We start from the raw sequence: 21,692 nt of genomic DNA, 5'->3' as shown, positions 1-21,692 counted from the left end.
TGTACCTGAGGACCTGCAGTGCAAAGATCTCCCTGCTTCTTCTGTATCCATTTCTTTGGATCTGTACTTGCTTTACCTGTATCATTACCCCACCAGTCATTAGATGATGTCACTACTGTGCAGTTCACTGTTCTCCTTGCTGGAGGGGATTCTGTACCTGAGGACCTGTAATGCAAGGATCTCCCTGCTCCTGCTTTATTCATTCTGTGAATCTGTGCTTGCTCTACCTCTATCTTTACCCCACCAGTTATCAGGTGATCGGGTGATGCAAGGATCTCTCTGCTTTTTCTTCTGCTTCCTCTGACTCTCCTGATTGTTTTTGAATAGTCCCCTACCATACATCAGAGAGGCAGCTTTGACACAAGGAAGCAAAGTCCTGCCTTTACAAAAGATGGCTGACCCAACATAATACATAGGAGTTGATTACCTAAATGCAAATAGGCTGTTCACTTTGCAAGGAAAATTGTCTATGAGCTTAGTGAATAAGAGGAAGCTCTGCTGATTTCCATCATGCAATCATGTACAAACGAAAATGATTTTTTGTGGTTGTTTTTTTTTTTTTCATTTTCCTTAGGGTTCAGCACTTGATTACCGTATATACTTGAGTATAAGCTGAGTTTTTCAGCATATTTTTTTGTGCTAAAAATGCCCCTCTCGGCTTATAGTGGAGTCAAGCACTTTTCTGCAGCAGAGAATGACATTTTCTGAACGGACTTTGGGGTTCTGTATCTCAGGGCCACTTGGTGCTAGGAACCCCAGCTTTGGATATGTTGTAGTGCTTGTTTCACTGGGTTTGCACACCAAATTTGGGGTTCCTAGCACCAAGTGGCCCCTAGATACGGGGCACGAAATTCAGTCAACTGTGTCCATCTGCAGCAATGTCATTTCGGGATCCTTTGGGTCCAGAGACCCCAAATTTTGGCTGCAGCTAGGGGGCATCTAGGAACCCTTAACTACCCAGTTTGAAGTTCGGGGGACCTATGGCTGCAAATGGGCACAGTGAGGCTGCAAATGGGCATTCTTGACCCTCTTTTCCACTTACAGTAGCTGCGCATTTCTCACCCTAGGCTTATACTCGAGTCAATAAGTTAAAATTAGGTGCCTCAGCTTATATTCGGGTCGGCTTATACTCGAGTATATATGGTAGGTATTTATTCACTAAGCTCTAGAGATAATTCCCTTGCAAAATACAGCTTCCCTTGCAAAGCAATCAAGCTATGTACCTTTAGTAAATAAACCCTGTGATATGATAAAAGGCATGCATGGTAAGTCAACAGTAAGGAAAAGATCAGCTGCAGGGAAACTAGTGTATTCAAAGATCCCCAAGGCCTATGGTGTTGATGCATGAGTGTGTTCCAGTGAACAGTTGTTCCGGTACCTGGTTGTTCCAATACCTGGTTGTTCCAGTATTTGGTTGTTCCAGTGTCTATTTATCCTGCTCTCCGAGACCTACTCTGCCCGTGTATGTGTCAGAATCCTCACAGGTAGTTCAACGTAAAGGGGACTTTTTTGAAGAACGCCACACTCCCGGTCTCACTAGAGTATGTGTGACAATGTGGGACAGCCTCAGACAGCTTTCCTCCACAGTCTTAACCTTTGAGACATTTCATCCCGTGCACTGGGGCTTAGTCAAAGAACCTCCTAATCCTCTATGACGAAAGCCTGGTGGGCGGGGCAAAACGCATCAGGGGAGTGTGGTCTGTGGATGAGAGCTGTCTGAGGCCGTCCCACATTGACACACATCCAGTCGGGCCGGGAGTTTGTCGTTCTTCAAACACAAGGTTCTGTCACTGGTGGATAAGTGAGCTTATACCCTGGCACCCCCTTTTCTGAGGACCAGAGGGATTGGTTCTCCCCTTGCTTAGAGTGGCACTTCATGTTCTATCTAAAGGGAACTGTGTTGCTTGTACCAAAGCAAACAAATGCTCTTCTCCTGAGAATGAGGGCTCCTTTAAATAGTCCAAGGGCCCCAATGCTGGGAGACATTGTCCCACTGGCCAGTGGTTAGGAAGGGCATCATCTAGTAGGTAAGCTGTACCATTGTTACCACGCCTCACTTTCAATAAGTGTTGAGAATTGTCTTTACTGCTTTATGTGCCAGAATCCCCCCTCACACTGTCATTGTGCGTATTCTCCACTGGTTGTATCACATGGGTTCTGTATTGTCATGTTGCCTAACTAATCCTTTGTCTTCCAGTGCTTTACTCTGGTTAATAAAGCCTATTTAAACTGTTTAAGGTGTGTCTGTGTATTCTCGGGTCCAGGCAACAGCGCGTTATCAGAGTGGTAGGGCAGAAGAGATCCTATACATCCAGCGGCTCCAGGGGTGACACTACAAAAGAATATATTAGTTAGGTGCAGAGAGATGGCATTTTTGTTCTCTGAATTTGGGCTTAAAGTCCCCATTCTTGCAGGATTTTGGTGTCAACTGCAGGATGGATTTAGCCTACTCTGGTGGCTGGATTCACAGGTGGATGTACTTAATTGTGGATGTAATGACAGGCTGACAGTGGCCACAGCCCACCATGGGTATTCATATGTAATTATACATGAAGTGACAATTATGTTGGGGGTCAGATGATGCCTACAGTCTCCTGAAGTGCTAATGTTGCTCCTACAGTATACGTAAGGAGGGCAGCTTGGATATTGGACATTCAGGTAGTAACCGAGATAAAAAGAAGACAAGGGCGCACCAGCCTTGTGCATTAACTTTTAAAACATTTATTAAATAAAAAATAGTAAAAGAAGTAACTCACAAACGATTGGTGGAGGAGGCACAACATAAAATCGCACCGGTAGACAGTCTGCGATATGGGATGAGCGAATCCTTCCAAGGGTCATGGAGGAACGCACAGACGTTGCAATCCGCTAACGCGTTTCGAGGGGAGAGTCCCATCTTCCTCAGAGCTATGCAGTGCAACCTCCCTCAGCGAACTTCACTTATAAATGCCTGCATGCCAATGAGGTAGGGATGGGGTGCGGGGCTCCTCCCCCTTTCCTTAAAAAATCCCTCCCTCCTAGGTCCTCTAACCAGGCATGCCATATACGCATAAGTGCATATGCAGACACGTGTACATACCATATATACACGTGTATGCATACACGCACATGCATACACGTAAAAACATATAATGAATAGTCAATTGATTAATAGGAAACGAACTGCAGCAAACCTCACTCATCTAGTCACAGGATGTGGATGGTGGATGGAAGTGTGCATGTACTCACATTAGTATTGTGGGGATCGATGTCTGTGGAGTGCCTCTGCATCCGCTGCACAGCGGACCGATAGCTGTAGCATGTCTGTAATCCAGAGGAACGCACGGTAGGTAGGGAGGAGCCCCACACCCCATCCCTACCTCATTGGCATGCAGGCATTTATAAGTGAAGTTCGCTGAGGGAGGTTGCACTGCATAGCTCTGAGGAAGAGGGGACTCTCCCCTCGAAACGCGTTAGCGGATTGCAACGTCTGTGCATTCCTCCATGACCCTTGGAAGGATTCGCTCATCCCATATCGCAGACTGTCTACCGGTGCGATTTTATGTTGTGCCTCCTCCATCAATCGTTTGTGAGTTACTTCTTTTACTATTTTTTATTTAATAAATGTTTTAAAAGTTAATGCACAAGGCTGGTGCGCCCTTGTCTTCTTTTTATCTCGGTTTCTACTAGGATCCCCATCCTTGAGGGCAGCAAGGCCTGTGTTTATGTACTATATATGGTGATCCACCTGTGCACAGGAGTTGCTTTTTTCTCTTCTGCTACATTCAGGTAGTACTCTGAGACCACAAGCAGGAGCAGCTAGGCTACAGCCATGTGCCTAAGTTCTCAACTGGGCAGGGCAAAGGTCCACCCTGTGCTAGGGTGGTGCCAGTTGGGCATCAGCCTCCAGACTCCAGGGGTGGCAAAGGGACAGAGGAGGCACCACTACAAGTGAATGAGAAAGTCAGGCACACTGAGGAACTTGGGTAAGGCACAGATTGTTCTACTATGTATCTTATTCTGGTGGAAAGGACTCAGGCAGTGCTAACTCTTCACAGGTTAGAGGGCGCAATATTTGCCCTGCCCTGGGTGCTGGCAACCCACGCTATGCCACTGCTTTGTGGCTTACCAGGAGTTGAATAATTCTGTATTTTAGGAATGAGCAAGTATAGTCAGAAGCAAGAATTGTGCTGTAGAGCTGCAGAAAATCACAAGGCCACGTGATGTGTTGTTAGGGCATTCTACAGGAAAGTTGGAGGTTGAATATAAACATTAGGGATGGGCGAACGCTAAAGTTCGGCCCGAGCATAAGTTTGGGCCGAACTTAAGCTGTTCAGACGTTCGACGAACAGCCGAACAAACAGGTAGTTCGAGCGTTTGTTCGGCCCCCCGAACCAAAAACAATGCATTGCGGTGCTGAACAGTGCATTGCAAGCCCTGATTGGCTGAAGCAGTGAAAGCTTCAGCCAATCAGGGCACAGAGCACTGTCAGAGTCATGACTGGACACTGTCATCATGACTTTATCCAATCATGGCTCATTCCCGCCCCACAGCATAAAAGTATTCTTTCAATGGCAGCCATTTTCAGTGTGATTTAGGCGTGGAGAGAGATAGAACAGGGCTCTGTTCAGTGCTATTAGTTAGTTTTCTATACTGTGCTACTTTGCTTCAGTTGTCAGTGTAGAATATTAGTTTAGCGTCAGTCTAGGAATAGTGTGAGTGTAGTGAGGAGGGCCATCATTCAGCTTTGTATAGTATGCAGATAAAGTAGGGACAGCTCAAATAGTTTCAGTGTAGTGTAGTGAGACCGCGTCATTCATACATACATACATTAGTGTAGAGTAGGGACAGCTCAGATAGTTTCAGTGTAGTGTAGTGAGACTGCGTCATTCATACATACATTAGTGTAGAGTAGGAACAGCTCAGATAGTTTCAGTGTAGTGTAGTGAGACCATGTCAGTAATCTTGACATTAGTGTATAGCTAGAGTAGGGACAGTTCAGATAGCGTCAGTGTAGTTGAACACGTCTATTGGATTGTGTTACTGCCAGTTTAACGCCATTTACTTCTGTGTGCGTTACTGCCAGTTTAACGCCATATTGTTTTGCGTGCGTTACTGCCAGTTTAACGCCATATAGTTCTGTGTGCCTTACTGCCAGTTTAACGCCATATTGTTTTGCGTGCGTTACTGCCAGTTTAATGCTATATAGTTCTGTGTGCATTACTGCCAGTTTAACGTCATTTACTTCTGTGTGCGTTACTGCTAGTTTAACGCCATTTACTTCTGTGTGCGTTACTGCCAGTTTAACGCCATATCGTTTTGTGTGCGTTACTGCCAGTTTAACGCCATATAGTTCTGTGTGTGTTACTGCCAGTTTAACGCCATATAGTTTCGCGTGCGTTACTGCCAGTTTAACGCTATATAGTTCTGTGTGCATTACTGCCAGTGTAAGGCCATTTACTTCTGTGTGCGTTACTGCCAGTTTAATGCCATTTACTTCTGTGTGCATTACTGCCAGTTTAACGCCATATCGTTTTGTGTGTGTTACTGCCAGTTTAACGCCATATAGTTCTGTGTGCGTTACTGCCAGTTTAAGGCCATATAGTTTTGCATGCGTTACTGTCAGTTTAACGCCATATAGTTCTGTGTGCATTACTGCCAGTTTAACGCCATATTGTTTTGTGTGCGTTACTGCCAGTTTAACGCCATATAGTTTTGTGTGTTACTGACAGTTTAATGCCATTTACTTCTGTGTGCGTTACTGCCAGTTTAACGCCATATAGTTTTGTGTGTTACTGCCAGTTTAACGCCATTTACTTCTGTGTGCATTACTGCTAGTTTAAAGCCATATAGTTCTGTGTGTTACTGCCAGTTTAACGCAATTTACTTCTGTGTGAGTTACTGCCAGTTTAACGCCATATAGTTTTGTGTGTTACTTCCAGTTTAACGCCATTTACTTCTGTGTGCGTTACTGCCAGTTTAACGCCATATAGTTTTGTGTGTTACTGCCAGTTTAACGCCATTTACTTCTGTGTGCGTTACATGGTACAGATCTGCCACTTTACAAGTAGACTAAGGGGACCCCCCAGGCACTATATTGGAAGGATTTTTTTTATTTTTAAAAATCACTGCTCGTTTAAAAATGACGTTTTTTACAAACTTTTTTTATTGATACATGTCCCCCAGGGCAGGACCCAGACCCCTATAACCATTGTATGCCCAATTATTTGCATATAAGCCTTCAAAATGGGTATTTTGTATGGGTATGGGTAATTTGATTTTTGACGTTCGGGTCCCATTGACTTTAATGGGGTTCTTTTTTTGGGTCCGAACTTTCACGGTGTTCGGAAGTTTTGGTGCGAACCGAACTTTTACTGTCACCCCTTCCCCCTCAAACACTTGAAATAATTCAGTAAGGCAAGGCAGGCAAGGCAGGAAATATGCATGTGGTGACTCATAAGAACTATTTTGTACTTTTACTTTAATGCAGGCACATCAGCATAAGATAACTACTGATTGGTTGTTATTGGTTTGGAGAATTTTATTATTATTATACAGGATTTATATAGCACCAACAGTTTGCGCAGCTCTTTACAACACTAGGGAAAACAGTACAGTTACAATACAATTTAATACAGGAGGAATCAGAGGGCCCTGATCATTAGAGCTTACAATCTAAGAGGGAGAGTCAAGTGATACAAAAGATGATAAATGTGGGGGTGAACTGATGGGGAAAATAAAAGTATAGTTGTTAGGTACAGGCAGGATAGGCTTCTTTTTTTTCTATCAATAGGTTTTTATTGAGTATTTCAAGAAATGGGTACAGAAAGGAAAAAGATAAATTGGGAAATGGAGGAAAATGGGTTGTACAACATAGTGTAGAGTAGGGACAGCTCAGATAGTTTCAGTGTAGTGTAGTGAGACTGCGTCATTCATACATACATTAGTGTAGAGTAGGAACAGCTCAGATAGTTTCAGTGTAGTGTAGTGAGACCATGTCAGTAATCTTGACATTAGTGTATAGCTAGAGTAGGGACAGTTCAGATAGCGTCAGTGTAGTTGAACACGTCTATTGGATTGTGTTACTGCCAGTTTAACGCCATTTACTTCTGTGTGCGTTACTGCCAGTTTAACGCCATATTGTTTTGCGTGCGTTACTGCCAGTTTAACGCCATATAGTTCTGTGTGCCTTACTGCCAGTTTAACGCCATATTGTTTTGCGTGCGTTACTGCCAGTTTAATGCTATATAGTTCTGTGTGCATTACTGCCAGTTTAACGTCATTTACTTCTGTGTGCGTTACTGCTAGTTTAACGCCATTTACTTCTGTGTGCGTTACTGCCAGTTTAACGCCATATCGTTTTGTGTGCGTTACTGCCAGTTTAACGCCATATAGTTCTGTGTGTGTTACTGCCAGTTTAACGCCATATAGTTTCGCGTGCGTTACTGCCAGTTTAACGCTATATAGTTCTGTGTGCATTACTGCCAGTGTAAGGCCATTTACTTCTGTGTGCGTTACTGCCAGTTTAATGCCATTTACTTCTGTGTGCATTACTGCCAGTTTAACGCCATATCGTTTTGTGTGTGTTACTGCCAGTTTAACGCCATATAGTTCTGTGTGCGTTACTGCCAGTTTAAGGCCATATAGTTTTGCATGCGTTACTGTCAGTTTAACGCCATATAGTTCTGTGTGCATTACTGCCAGTTTAACGCCATATTGTTTTGTGTGCGTTACTGCCAGTTTAACGCCATATAGTTTTGTGTGTTACTGACAGTTTAATGCCATTTACTTCTGTGTGCGTTACTGCCAGTTTAACGCCATATAGTTTTGTGTGTTACTGCCAGTTTAACGCCATTTACTTCTGTGTGCATTACTGCTAGTTTAAAGCCATATAGTTCTGTGTGTTACTGCCAGTTTAACGCAATTTACTTCTGTGTGAGTTACTGCCAGTTTAACGCCATATAGTTTTGTGTGTTACTTCCAGTTTAACGCCATTTACTTCTGTGTGCGTTACTGCCAGTTTAACGCCATATAGTTTTGTGTGTTACTGCCAGTTTAACGCCATTTACTTCTGTGTGCGTTACATGGTACAGATCTGCCACTTTACAAGTAGACTAAGGGGACCCCCCAGGCACTATATTGGAAGGATTTTTTTTATTTTTAAAAATCACTGCTCGTTTAAAAATGACGTTTTTTACAAACTTTTTTTATTGATACATGTCCCCCAGGGCAGGACCCAGACCCCTATAACCATTGTATGCCCAATTATTTGCATATAAGCCTTCAAAATGGGTATTTTGTATGGGTATGGGTAATTTGATTTTTGACGTTCGGGTCCCATTGACTTTAATGGGGTTCTTTTTTTGGGTCCGAACTTTCACGGTGTTCGGAAGTTTTGGTGCGAACCGAACTTTTACTGTCACCCCTTCCCCCTCAAACACTTGAAATAATTCAGTAAGGCAAGGCAGGCAAGGCAGGAAATATGCATGTGGTGACTCATAAGAACTATTTTGTACTTTTACTTTAATGCAGGCACATCAGCATAAGATAACTACTGATTGGTTGTTATTGGTTTGGAGAATTTTATTATTATTATACAGGATTTATATAGCACCAACAGTTTGCGCAGCTCTTTACAACACTAGGGAAAACAGTACAGTTACAATACAATTTAATACAGGAGGAATCAGAGGGCCCTGATCATTAGAGCTTACAATCTAAGAGGGAGAGTCAAGTGATACAAAAGATGATAAATGTGGGGGTGAACTGATGGGGAAAATAAAAGTATAGTTGTTAGGTACAGGCAGGATAGGCTTCTTTTTTTTCTATCAATAGGTTTTTATTGAGTATTTCAAGAAATGGGTACAGAAAGGAAAAAGATAAATTGGGAAATGGAGGAAAATGGGTTGTACAACATAAATAAAAAAAAAGGGGGTAGTAAGTGATATACATCTCATAGTGATATACAATCAGAAGATACAATCGTACAAAAGGAAAAATAGGTATAGTAATAGACCTACTGGTTCTGTTAATACAGTATAATCACCTCGAGTATCATGTAAGTCACAGCTTATAAGGCCATATAGACCAGGATTTGTCAAAAGTCACACTCTGTAAAGAGTTTAGTGCAATGAGGCGTTCAAAGGTGTAGTTTCTGTTGACAGCTTTGACTATATCTGTCACATTCAAGGCTGTAGTGGATTTCCAGTTACAGAGAATCATTAATCTCGTCTCTAGTAATATGTGTGTCACTACAGGTCTGAAGTCCTTATGAATTTTGTCAATGTTTAAATGTAAGATTGCTAATGCAGGGTCTAGGGGTGTGAGCATTTCCGTTATGGAGGAGATTAGTCTAAATATTTGATTCCACGTACTTTTAATTGTGGGGCAATGCCATAGCATGTGTAGTAAAGAACCCGTGTGTCCGCAAGCTCTCCAGCAAAGAGGCGATGTGCCGGGAAAGAATTTTGCCACCCTATAAGGTGTGTAATGCCATCTATTGGCTAGTTTTATTGCTAGTTCCCAGTGCTTAACGCAATGAGAAGCTTTATGTATCCCTGTAAAGGCCTGTCGCCATTGTTCTGGTGAGAACTGTTTGCCCAAGTCACCCTCCCATTTTGTCATTGCTGTAGTTTTGATGAACGTATTTTTATCCCTTATTTTTTGGTAGAAAAATGATATACCTTTAGTGTTGTTGTTGGCGTGTGAGTAAAATTGCCATATTGCATTTGGTATGTGGATAGATGGTCTGGAGTGGGAGTTAAGAAAACGCGTGATCCTTGTATATAAGTGTTTCTCGTTATTGGTGAGGTTGTATTGGGACTGGACTTGTTCAAATGTTCTCAATTGAGTTCCGTCATAGAGGTCTAGGATGTTATGTACCCCTTTGGTCATCAAGGAAGTAACTGTCAGTAATGGAATCTTTGTTTCAAGTAGCGTCATAGGTAGAGTGTATGGTATTGCTTGATTATCCTGATGTTTTTGTTTGAGAAGGAATCTCCATGCTTTCAATGAGATCTGCATAGGGGGAGTAAAAGCGGATAATTTCCATGGCAACCACCCATCACTTAACAATAATAGGGTTAAATCTTTTGTTGGGGCTAAAGCTTTTTCAATGTCTACCCATATTGGTGGATCTTCAGTTTTGAACCATAATTTTGTCTGATCTAGTCTGACTGCCCAGTAGTAGTCATATAGGTCCACTAGGCCTGCCCCTCCTATTTTTTTGTGGAATGTAAGGTTGTTTCTGGAGCATCTGGCTTTTTTACTATTCCATATGTATTTCCAGCTTATTTTTGACATTTTATGAATATAGTGAATAGGTATGTTGATTGGTAAGGAACGGAATATGTAAAGTATTTGAGGTAGCAGCATCATCTTATATGCTGTGATTCTACCAAACCAAGAAATGTCTTTGTTAGACAAGTGTTTGATTTGGGCTTCCAATGTGGCCATCAGTGTTTGCATATTTGCTTTAACCAATGTGGAGGTTTTATTAGTGAGTGTGATACCGAGGTATTTTATGCCATTTAAGCTCCACGTATAAGGCAGTGTTGTTTGGAGCATTGTGCGTTCGTGGAGTAGGACACCCAGGTCTAGTATTAAAGATTTATTAAAGTTGACTTTATAGTATGATATTTCTCCAAATGTGTTAAGGATTGTGTGGGCCTGCGATAATGATGTGGCAGGATTTGTCAGGAGAAGGATTACATCGTCAGCGAAAAGGTTTATGGTATGTAGACTAGAGCCAAACTGGAAGCCTGTAATCAGGGGATGAGATCTTATAGTTTCAGCTAGGGGTTCAATCATTAAGTTAAAGACTGTTGGAGATAGGGGGCACCCCTGCCTTGTACCGTTGGTAATATGGAATGGTTTAGATAAGAACCCAGAGGAGTAAACCTGTGCCGACGGTTGTGAGTATAAGGCCATAATGGCTTGCAGTATTGGGCCTTGGAACCCAAATTTGGTAAGTGTCATTCTCATATATGTCCAATGGACTCTGTCGAACGCCTTCTCTGCGTCAATGGACAACAGCAGAGAAGGCGTTCGTGTTTTCTCTGCAACATTCATCACATTTACAATTCTTCTGGTGGCGTCTGAGGTTTGTCTCCCCTTCACAAAGCCCATCTGGTCGCGTTTTATAATGTGTGGTATTATATCTGTCAATCTTTTGGCTAACAATTTGGCATAAATTTTAATATCGGAGTTCAAGAGAGAAATAGGCCTGAAATTTGCTGGTGTAATAGGATCTTTACCAGGTTTTGGTATTGTTACTATATAAGCTTTTAACATGTCGTGAGGGAGGTGTGCGGACTCAGCAGCCTTGTTGAATATGATAGACATATATGGTGATAAAGAGTTTGCAAAAGTTTTAAAATATTCGTTAGAGAAGCCATCGGGTCCTAGAGACTTACCATCTGGAAGAGTGTTTATGATCTGTGTTATTTCCCTTGTTGTGATTGGTAAATTTAATGATTCTAGTTGGTGTGTAGAAAGAGTGGGGAGATTGATGTCCTTTAGGAACGTCTCAATCTGTTCCATTGTTGGTTGGTGTGTGTTGGGATCTGAGTGCAGATTATAAAGTGAGCCATAGTATTCCGCAAATTGGTCAGATATGTCTTGAGGGTTTGTTATTTTGTGTGGTTGAGTAGGGTGCTGTAGGAAAGCAATTCTCGTTTTGGTTCGAGCCGCTTTCAATCTGTTTGCTAAATATTTCCCTGCTCTATTAGCATTAGCATAATAGTTCAGTTGAAGGCGTCTGAGATGTATGTCGTATTGTTGAGAGAGAATATGCCTAAGTTTTTCTCTGAGGGAATGTAATTTGTCGGTAAGTGGTAGTGTAGGGGTTTTTTTGTGTTGAGTGGAGACATCGTGGATGTCTAACAGGATAGTGCGTAGCTGCTGAGCCCTTTTTCTTTTTTCTCTGGCCCCTATTTGAATTAATACGCCTCTCATGAAGGCCTTGTGTGCATTCCATAGAATGTATGGGTCATTGACTGATCCCACATTCTCAGCAAAGAAGAAGTGCAATTTCTGCGATATTAGTGACTGGAGTTGTGGGTCTTGTAATATGCGTGTGTTACAGCGCCAGATGGGGGGTGAAGGAGAGATTCCCCTTTCAGCCACAGACATAGAAATAGCCGAGTGGTCCGACCACGTGATATCATGTATAGTGGTTTTTTCAACATTTTGTAGCAGCCATTTATCCGTTAGGAATAAATCAATGCGGGAGTATGAGCGGTGCCTGTTGGAGAAAAATGTGTAGTCCCTTTCGTTACCGTGTTGGCATCTCCACGTGTCAAATAGTTCCTCCTTATGTAATAGTGGTTGGAGGGACAGAGATCCCTTACTTGAAGATGTATCAACGAGTGGATCTGGTGTCACATTAAAGTCTCCACAGATCAGGAGGTTACCATGTTGTAGAGCTTTTGCTTTTTGGGTCACTTTGTTGACGAATCTAATCTGGTGCCTGTTTGGAGCATATAATGACACTATGGTGTAGGGATTAGAATTAATGTTCCCTGTGGCAATGATGTATCTTCCTGCTTCGTCGATAATGATTTCTTTGGGCTCGAAGGAAACGGAATTTTTGAAGGCTAAGAGAACCCCCCCAGTTTTGCGATGCGGCGTACATGCCATGTAGATAAATGGGTAGTCCCTATGGGTGCATTGGGGAGCGTTGTCTAGTTGGAAGTGCGTTTCTTGGACGCTTAGTATGTCCGCCTTATGCTTATGAGCTTCTTTCCACAAACTGAAGCGTTTAGCCGGGTGATTTAAGCCCTTGGCATTGATTGAGAGGCAGATTATCGTCATTTAAGAGACGTGGGTCTGGTTATGAGGCTGTGTCGTGGGGGTACTCACTGCGGCCATAGGTAGTTTTCTGTGCTGCTGGGTTGCTAGTGGAGACGATGTAGTGGAGCAATTCAGCTGCTGGTTCGGAGGTGAAGTCGGTGTTTTGCATCTGTATATATCACTTAAAAAAGAAGATAAAAAAAAACTGTAAACTAAACGGAAAATTAACATGAGTAACATAAAAAATGGATCTCAAAAGTGATCCTTGTGCAGTCGTAGCTGCTATCGGTGGTATTGGGGGGAAGGGAGAGAATCTAGAATAGAAACTCAGCCCTGGAGATAAACCTGTAACAACTTAGGTTTCATTCATGAGCTTCCACTTGTCGGCTTTTTATTAGACTTCCTGTAAGACACTACCTGCCAATCATTTTGGAGCAGAGGTGGCTCTGCTGGGTGAGCCTGATGCATAGGCTGGTCCAGAATGATATTCCATCTCTTTAGGGCAGAGAGCCCTTCTTCCAGGGTATTTATTGAGATGGTGACCCCATTATGGGTAATGGAGAGTGTAGCGGGGTATTTCCACTTATGGAGGATTTTGTGGTTCCTCAATGCTTTGGTGATCGTTATTAGATTGCGACGGCGTTGCAGAGTATGCCTGGAAAGATCTGGAAGCAATCTGATGTTCGCATACTGCTGGGGAATGTTCTCTTGCTTGCGCGAGGCTTGAAGGACCCTGTCCTTAACATGGTAGAAATGCATTCTAAGCAGGACATCCCTGGGAATTTCAGCGGGGAGAAAGGACGGTTTAGGGACCCTATGTATTCTATCCACAAGCAGGTCATGAGCTGAGGCATCGGGTACCATTGTAGAGAATAGGGTCTGGGCGTATTGTAAGAGCTGGTTAGGGGGGACATCTTCTGGTATTCCTCTCAGTTTAAGGTTGTTCCTCCTGGACCTGTCTTCTAAGTCGGCCATTTTGTCTTTGAGCCAGGCTATATCTTCCCCCTGGGCTGCATGGGCCTCCACCATTACATTATATGCTGAGGTATATTCCTCCATTTTGTTTTCCACTTGATGCACTCTGTGGCCTATGGCTTGTACCTCCCTCTGACACTCTGTTATACCCCTGACCATATCTGCTTGTAATGAGGAACGTAGTGACAGGAGCATTTCTTTAAGTAAAGTGTCTGATACCGGTCTATCTGCTGTAGGGAATTCCCTGATAGGATCTCCTTCAGTGCTGCTCTGATGTGAGGGGTTGCTGTGAGGCCCGCTTACCTCCATGCACTGTGCGTTTCCTTGCCTTATGGGTGAGTCCCTCCTCGGCTTCGATTTGGCCGGGCTTCTTGTGGAGGGGCTGGATGTGCTTGAGGAAGAACCACTGGGTGGGTTCGGGGAGCGGGTAGAGACAGATGCCTGTACTTGTCTGTCGCTGTGCGCTTTAGGCCTAAGCTCCGTCCTGTCAGCTGCCGTTCCGCCGCCATTTTGATGATCGCGGTCCGCGTAATAACTTTTCATTTTCTGCGGCTGTTGGGGATTTTTGCGGCGTCTTGTCATTCCCGGTTTGTGCTGCGGGCACCTACTTGTTTGACAGTAGGTCTGTTAGTCAGTAGGAGTGCCGTGGAGCTCTGATGGCTGTGGATTATCTCCTGAGGCGAGCGGAGCTCTGGGATTACACGTCCATCTTAGAGCCCGGTTGGCCACGCCCCCAGGATAGGCTTCTTTGAAGAGAAAAGTTTTCAGGGATCGCCTAAAAGTAGATAGAGTTGAAGATAGTCAGACAGATTGGGGTAGAGAGTTCCATAGGATGGGAGAGGCTCGGGAGAAGTCCTGGAGGCGGATATGGAAGGAGATGACAAGGGATCTAGAGAGCAGGAGGTCTTGGGAGGAACAAAGATGATGATTAGATTGTTATTTTGAGACTAGGTTAGTTATGTAGCTGGGAGCAGAATTGTGGTTGGTTTTGTAAGTTGTTGTTAGTATTTAATTTGTTGGTTTAATGGCAGCCAATGGAGTGATTGGCAGAGAGGAGTAGCAGACACTGAGCAGTTTTTAAGGTGAATGAGTCTTGCAGCAGCATTCATGATGGACTGAAGGGGGGATAGGCATGGGCGTTACTAGGTCTACCAAAGATCTGGGGCTAGAGCCCATAGCAGTGAAGTAAAGAAAGTCATACGCTTGGGCGGGCACACACATGTATATAATATACATATATGTGTGTGTGTGTGTGTGTATATATATATATATATATATATATATATATATATATATATATCAGCCCTCAAAAATTGCACTCGCCTGCTCGCATTTTGCGAGTGCATTTTGAGGGCTGGCGAGGAAGGGCTGCCTGGAGCGGAGGGGGGGGGCAGCACCACCGGCAGCCTGGGTAGAATGGGAGTATGGGAGTCCTTCTCCCAGCAATCACGGATGGTAAGAGAGAGAGAGAAAGCCGTCCGGATGTTCAGAGTGCAGCCAGGGAACACAGCGATAACAGCTTTCATTTCACATTGCCGTGTTCCCTGCCGCTTGCTGTCAGATACAGCCCCGCCCCCTGGTCCCAGGACTTTGATTCACAGATCACCCGGGATTGGATGTGTGATCTGTCTATCAAAGTTCCCCGGCCAGGGGGCGAGGCTGTATATGTCGTTGAGCGGCAGGAACACAGTAATTTAAATGAAAGCTGTTATCGCTGTTCCCTGGCTGCGCTCTGAACATCCGGGCGGCTCTCCTGTTCCTCTCCTCCCCTGCACAGGTAGGCTGCATGGTGGGCACAGGCTGCATGGTGGGCAGAGGCTGCATGGTGGGCATATGTTGCATGGTGGATGGTGGACACATGCTGCATGGTGCATGGTGGACACAGGCTTCATGGTGCATGGTGGACACAGGCTGCATGGTGGATGGTGGACACAGGCTGCATGGTGAACACAGGCTGCATGGTGAATGGTGGGCACAGGCTGCATGGTGGATGGTGGACACAGGCTGCATGGTGGATGGTGGACACAGGCTGCATGGTGGATGGTGGGCACAGGCTGCATGGTGGATGGTGGACACAGGCTGCATGGTGGACACAGGCTGCATGGTGGACACAGGCTGCATGGTGGGCACAGGCTGCATGGTGGATGGAGGACACAGGCTACATGGTGGACACAGGCTGCATGGTGGGCACAGGCAGGCTGCATTGGTGGGCACAGGCAGCTTGCATGGGTGGGCATGGATAAAGTTGTTGCTATTAATATTTATTTTTATAACTTAATTCTGCATAAAACATTTAAGTGTCATTTAATGAGATAATTTATGAGGGCGTGTTTAGGGGCGCAACGGGGCATGTTTAGGGGCGGGCGGGGGAGAGTTGTTGGGTGGGGCAACTGGTGGCAAGTAACCCTTGGCTAGTAGCTCTGGACTTGAAATTTTGAGCCCTGTATATATATATATATATATATATATATATATATATATATATATATATATATATATAATATTGTTATATACACTTGTGCTCATAAGTTTACATACCCTGGCAGAATTTATGATTTCTTGGCCATTTTTCAGAGAATATGAATGATAACACAAAAACATTTCTTTCACTCATGGTTAGTGTTTGGCTGAAGCCATTTGTTATCAATCAACTGTGTTTACTCTTTTTAAATCATAATGAAAACAGAAACTACCCAAATAACCCTGATCAAAAGTTTACATACCCTGGTGATTTTGGCCTGATAACATGCACACAAGTTGACACAAATGGGTTTGAATGGCTATTAAAGGTAACCATCCTCACCTTTGATCTGTTTGCTTGTAATTAGTGTGTGTGTATAAAAGGTCAATGAGTTTCTGGACCTTACATCTTTCATCCAGTCCTGCACTGATGTTTCTGGATTCTGAGTCATGGGGAAAGCAAAAGAATTGTCAAAGGATCTGCGGGAAAAGGTAGTTGAACTGTATAAAAGAGGAAAGGGATATAAAAAGATATCCAAGGAATTGAGAATGCCAATCAGCAGTGTTCAAACTCTAATTCTAATTCTGTTGAAACCAAACCATGGTCAGATAGACCAACAAAAATTTCAGCCACAACTGCCAGGAAAATTGTACGGGATGCAAAGAAAAACCCACAAATAACTTCAGATGAAATACAGGACTCTCCGAAAACATGTGGTGTGGCTGTTTCAAGATGCACAATAAGGAGGCACTTGAAGAAAGATGGGCTACATGGTCGAGTGGCCAGAAAAAAGCCATTACTACGCAAATGCCACAAAGTATCCCGCTTATAATATACCAAACAGCACAGAGACAAGCCTCAAACCTTCTGGCACAAAGTAATTTATCAACAATGCCTATGATGAAAGGTACACCATTCCTACTGTGAAACAGGGAGGTGGATCGCTGATGTTTTGGGGATGTGTGAGCTACCAAGGCACAGGAAATTTGGTCAAAATTGATGGCAAGATGAATGCAGTATGTTATCAAAAAATACTGGAGGAACATTTGCATTCATCAGCCATGAAGCTGTGCATGGGACGTACTTGGACATTCCAACATGACAATGTAAACACAGTTGATAATAAATGGCTTCAGCCAAACACAAACCATAAGTGAAAGAAATCATAAATTTTGCCAGGGTATGTAAACTTATGAGCACAACTGTATCTGAGTGTGGATCCCCCCTTACATCAGGATCCCCAGAGAGCCCCCCCACTTACATCAGGGTCTCCAGCACCCCCCTCCTTACATCAGGGTCCACAGAGAGCCTCCCTACTTACATCAGGGTCCCCAGAGCCCCCCTCATTACATCAGGGTCTCCAGAGAGCCTTCCCCTTACATCAGGATCCCCAGAGAGCCTCCCCTTACATCAGGGCCCCCAGAGAGCCCCAGGTCTCAGGAGTGCGCTACATAAAGAATGCAGGGCTCAACTATGTGCCCATCTATGCAGCCTCACCAGTGCTCAGCAATGCAGCCTCCCCAGTGCCCAGGAATGCAGCCTCATCTGTGCCCAGGAAGGCAGCCTCACCTGTGCCCATCAATGCAGCCTCACCTGTGCCCACATCTCAGCCTCACCAGTGCCCAGGAATGTAGCCTCACTAGTGCCCAGCAATGCAGCCTCAGCAGTGTCCTCTGTCCCCCAGCTTTTAGAGTTTATCTGGGTTTACCTGACCTGTTGACCTGACCTGTTGTGAGTGGCAGCACAGCTTTTTGTGGTGGCTATACCAGTGGAGACACACGTTTTCAATCAGCCGCACAGCAACCTCTCAAGCATAGGTGCATTTGCTATTCTTTTTAAGACCCCTTTCACACTGAGGTGGTTTTCAGGCGCTTTAGCACTAAAACTAGTGCCTGAAAAAGCCTGAAAACTGCCTTCCAGTCATTTGAATGGGTGCTTTCACACTGGGGCAGTGCGCTTGTGGTAAAAAAAGTCCTGCAAGCAGCATCTTTGGGGCATGTTTGGAGCACTTTAAAAAAAAATTTTAAAAAACACCCCTGCCCATTGAAATGGATGGGCAGCACTTCTAAAGCGCCCTAAAAGCGTTTTGAAAAGCACAGCAAAACTGGTCTTTTTTCATTCTTCTTAAGGTCACGTTGTCAAGTGACCTTAAAAAAAGCTCCCCGAAAGCGCAGCTAAAGCACCACAAATACAACTGGTGTTTTAGCGGCTGTTTTTGCAGCGTTTCAGTGTGAAAGGGGTCCAAGTGAACTAGGAACTTTGTGGTGTCAGTGGTTAGGAACGTATTTTGGGGATGTTGCGGAGGGTGGGGCAGCAATCTTTGGAAAGTGGAAAGTGATCGAATGTGAGGCCAAAAGGAGAGTTCAGAGTCTAGAATAACACCTAGCACCCTGGCATGCGGGGATGGGTTGATGGTTGTCAATCTTGGCAGAGAAGTCAGGGGAAGGGGCACGTGGGGGAGAAAATCTTATGAGCTTGGTTTTGCATAGACTGAGCTTAAGGAAGTGGTGTGACATCCATTCTGATATGTCTGTTAGTAAATTAGTAATGTGTAAGGAGACTGATGGAGTGAGATGAGGGGCGGAGAGATAGATTTGGGTGTTATCAGCGTAGAAATGATATTGAAAGCCATGTGAGGCTATCAGCTGACCCAGGGAGAAGGTGTAGATTGAGAATAGGAGAGGTCCAAGAACAGAGAATGTTGCACATGAACTTGTATATAATGTATATACCATGTTTCCCCCAACAATAAGACCGGGTCTTATATTAATTTTGGCTACAAAAAACACACTAGGGCTTATTTTCAGGGGATGTCTTATTTATTTATGGTATGTACAATGACGATCTCAAAGTGGTTGTAACCCTAAAAAAAATCTATCCTGTTCCTATAAAGCCTGATCGAAAGCATAGTGCTTGTGCTGTGACTTTTACCCCTTCTACAGTATGTTCTAAAAGTCCTGGAATAAAACAATACATTTTTTTTAAGTTCCTGTGTCCCCTGTCTTCTCCCCCCCCCACCTTTGTCAGGTCAGGAGTCAGTATTTTGACATCATTAAAAAAAAACCATCTTGGTTAAAGTCATTTTAAAATGATCTAATCCGTCCTATAAAAAGATTATACCCGTATAAGGTGCAGTGTGTTTCCGTTTGTAACTGTTTTATGGAGAATACCTTTTTACAGCTCCCCTGGGCGCTCACATGATCTGCTCTTCTTCTCCGTTCTGAGATCCCTGCTGACGTCAGCCCACTCCGAGCACTGAAGAGGGAGGGGCCGCAGACATTAGACGGGAGGAGAGAAGACCACCGGTCTTTATCTACAAAATAATACTATAAATAATAAAGTCAAAGCCCGATTTCAACCCCCCCCCCCCCCCAAGTCATGCACCTTTCCCTTGGAGGTTCCTTGCAGCATTGTACTGTGAGTTCATGGTGACTTGATGATATGCCCCAAGGTTGTGCATCTATAAAGCTGGCTATACAGGAGTAGAATTCTGCTAGAATTTTTTTGTTTGTTTTTCTTATGCCCTGTACACACGGTCGGATTTTCCAATGGAAAATGTGTGATAGGACCTTGTTGTCGGAAATTCCGACCGTGTGTGGGCTCCATCACACATTTTCCATCGGAATTTCCGACACACAAAGTTTGAGAGCAGGCTATAAAATTTTCCGACAACAAAATCCGTTGTTGGAAATTCCGATCGTGTGTGCACAAATCCGACGCACAAAGTGCCACGCATGCTAAGAGATGAAAGCTATTGGCTACTGCCCCGTTTATAGTCCCGACGCACGTGTTTTGCACCACCGCATTCAGAACGATCAGATTTTCCGACAACTTTGTGTGACCGTGTGTATGCAAGACAAGTTTGAGCCAACATCCGTCAGAAAAAATCCTAGGATTTTGTTGTTGTAATGTCCGATTAATGTCCGACCGTGTGTACGGGGCATTACAGTTAATGGGGAGAAATTGATTCTCAGTTTTGAAATCAGTGGCAAAAACATTTGAAGGCTCAAGTTGGAAAATGTTTCTAGTTTCTTAGCTGAACGAATGGAATTCTCACAGCACGTGAGGTTGTCTATCCAGAAAAGTGGAATGTACCCTAGAGTGCATGGGCAATACAATTGCTTACTGAAATCAAAACATTGGCATGGTTACTTAATGAAAAAAGTATAGCAAATTTGTCAAGTCCATTTTGGTACCATCGGATGTCTGTCAAACAATTTTTGTACAAACTTTCAAATGAAATTCTACAGGTATTTGGCTAGCTTTATTCCCTGGGTTCACAGGAAGTGGGTCAAATCACAGTGAGCATCATTTAGCCCAGAAGATGACCCACGCTGGACCACAGAGCAGTAAGTACGCTGGGGAGAGCAACGGAGATAAAGTGAGTATTACAGTGAACTTATTTTATTTTAACAGGGGCTGGTCTACAAAAAATGCTGGAATTGGGCTTAAATGTGTGTTTGTTTTTTTCTCAGAATTCAATCAGATGCAAACTCTGAAGTATTACACAGCAGAGAACACAATACGACTGGTGATATCTGGTTGTGTGTTTTTGATCGGCTGCTTTCTGTTTACCTATCACATGAAGACCGAAGTGATGAGTTCTTCTACCAACACAGGTGAACACTGGAGATGTGCTAAAGTTCTCTAGACTACAAAATGAAAGGTTCACCAGAGTTCTCCTCATTGTTATATCACCTTCTTTACAACCACAAATGTCTTATGGAACAATGCAAGCAGGACACCCTCCTGGAGGGTAACCAACAACAAGAGACTGCAGGGTCCATTGACTAATACACTTCACCAACCTAATCCTATATCATAACAAATAATTCAACACAACCACACTGGAATTTGTAATAACCATAAATAAATCATTGTCGTTTCCACTGAAAGCCCAACTCCTGGCTCCATGGTCCTCCCCAAAAATCCCCTTTGTGGCCCCCACTGGCATCATTTTTTGCATAGTATAGTCGTAAAAAAGGGCAAGGTGGTGACATTTCTCATGGGGCAGAGCCATGATGCCTACACTTACAGTGCCAAGGTCAATCTTCCAAGTTGAATGATTCCAGCTGATTAAGGCCATCCTGTGAAAAGAAAATGGAGCAGGTCTCTGTTGATGGTTTTGCAGCCTGGGCTACTTATTATATAAATATATTTTTTAAATAAGACCAAGAGGATCTTTAACATTTTTTAAAAAATATACCACTGTGTGAGGTTTTGATGTAGGATGAGCCGAACACCCCCCCCCCCCCCGGTTCAGTTCGCACCAGAACATGCGAACAGGCAAAAAATTTGTGCGAACATACAAACCCTATTAAAGTCTATGGGACACAAACATGAAAAATCAGCTTATATGCAAGTTATTGCCATAAAAAGTGTATGGGGACCCGGGTACTGCCCCAGGGGACATGTATCAATGCAAAAATAAGTTTTTAAAACAACCGTTTTTTTCAGGAGCAGTGATTTTAATCATGCTTAAAGT

At 43.7% G+C, this 21,692-nt stretch overlaps 1 protein-coding gene across 1 annotated transcript in view; it reads left to right on the top strand.

Annotated features, from left to right (window-relative positions):
* The window catches only part of LOC141117561 (cell adhesion molecule CEACAM3-like), an 80,385-nt gene extending 58,953 nt beyond the window's left edge, over positions 1 to 21,432 (top strand). The window contains exon 5 of the mRNA XM_073610467.1: positions 20,683 to 21,432. Coding sequence (XP_073466568.1) covers positions 20,683 to 20,858 — 176 coding nt within the window. The 3' untranslated portion in view covers positions 20,859 to 21,432. The remainder of the gene's footprint in view (positions 1 to 20,682) is intronic.
* Positions 21,433 to 21,692: the final 260 nt, after the last annotated feature.

This window comes from Aquarana catesbeiana, linkage group LG13 (genome assembly GCF_042186555.1).
Source record: "Aquarana catesbeiana isolate 2022-GZ linkage group LG13, ASM4218655v1, whole genome shotgun sequence".
NCBI classification, from domain to species: Eukaryota; Metazoa; Chordata; class Amphibia; order Anura; family Ranidae; genus Aquarana; species Aquarana catesbeiana.
This window is presented reverse-complemented; position numbering and strand designations above follow the sequence as displayed.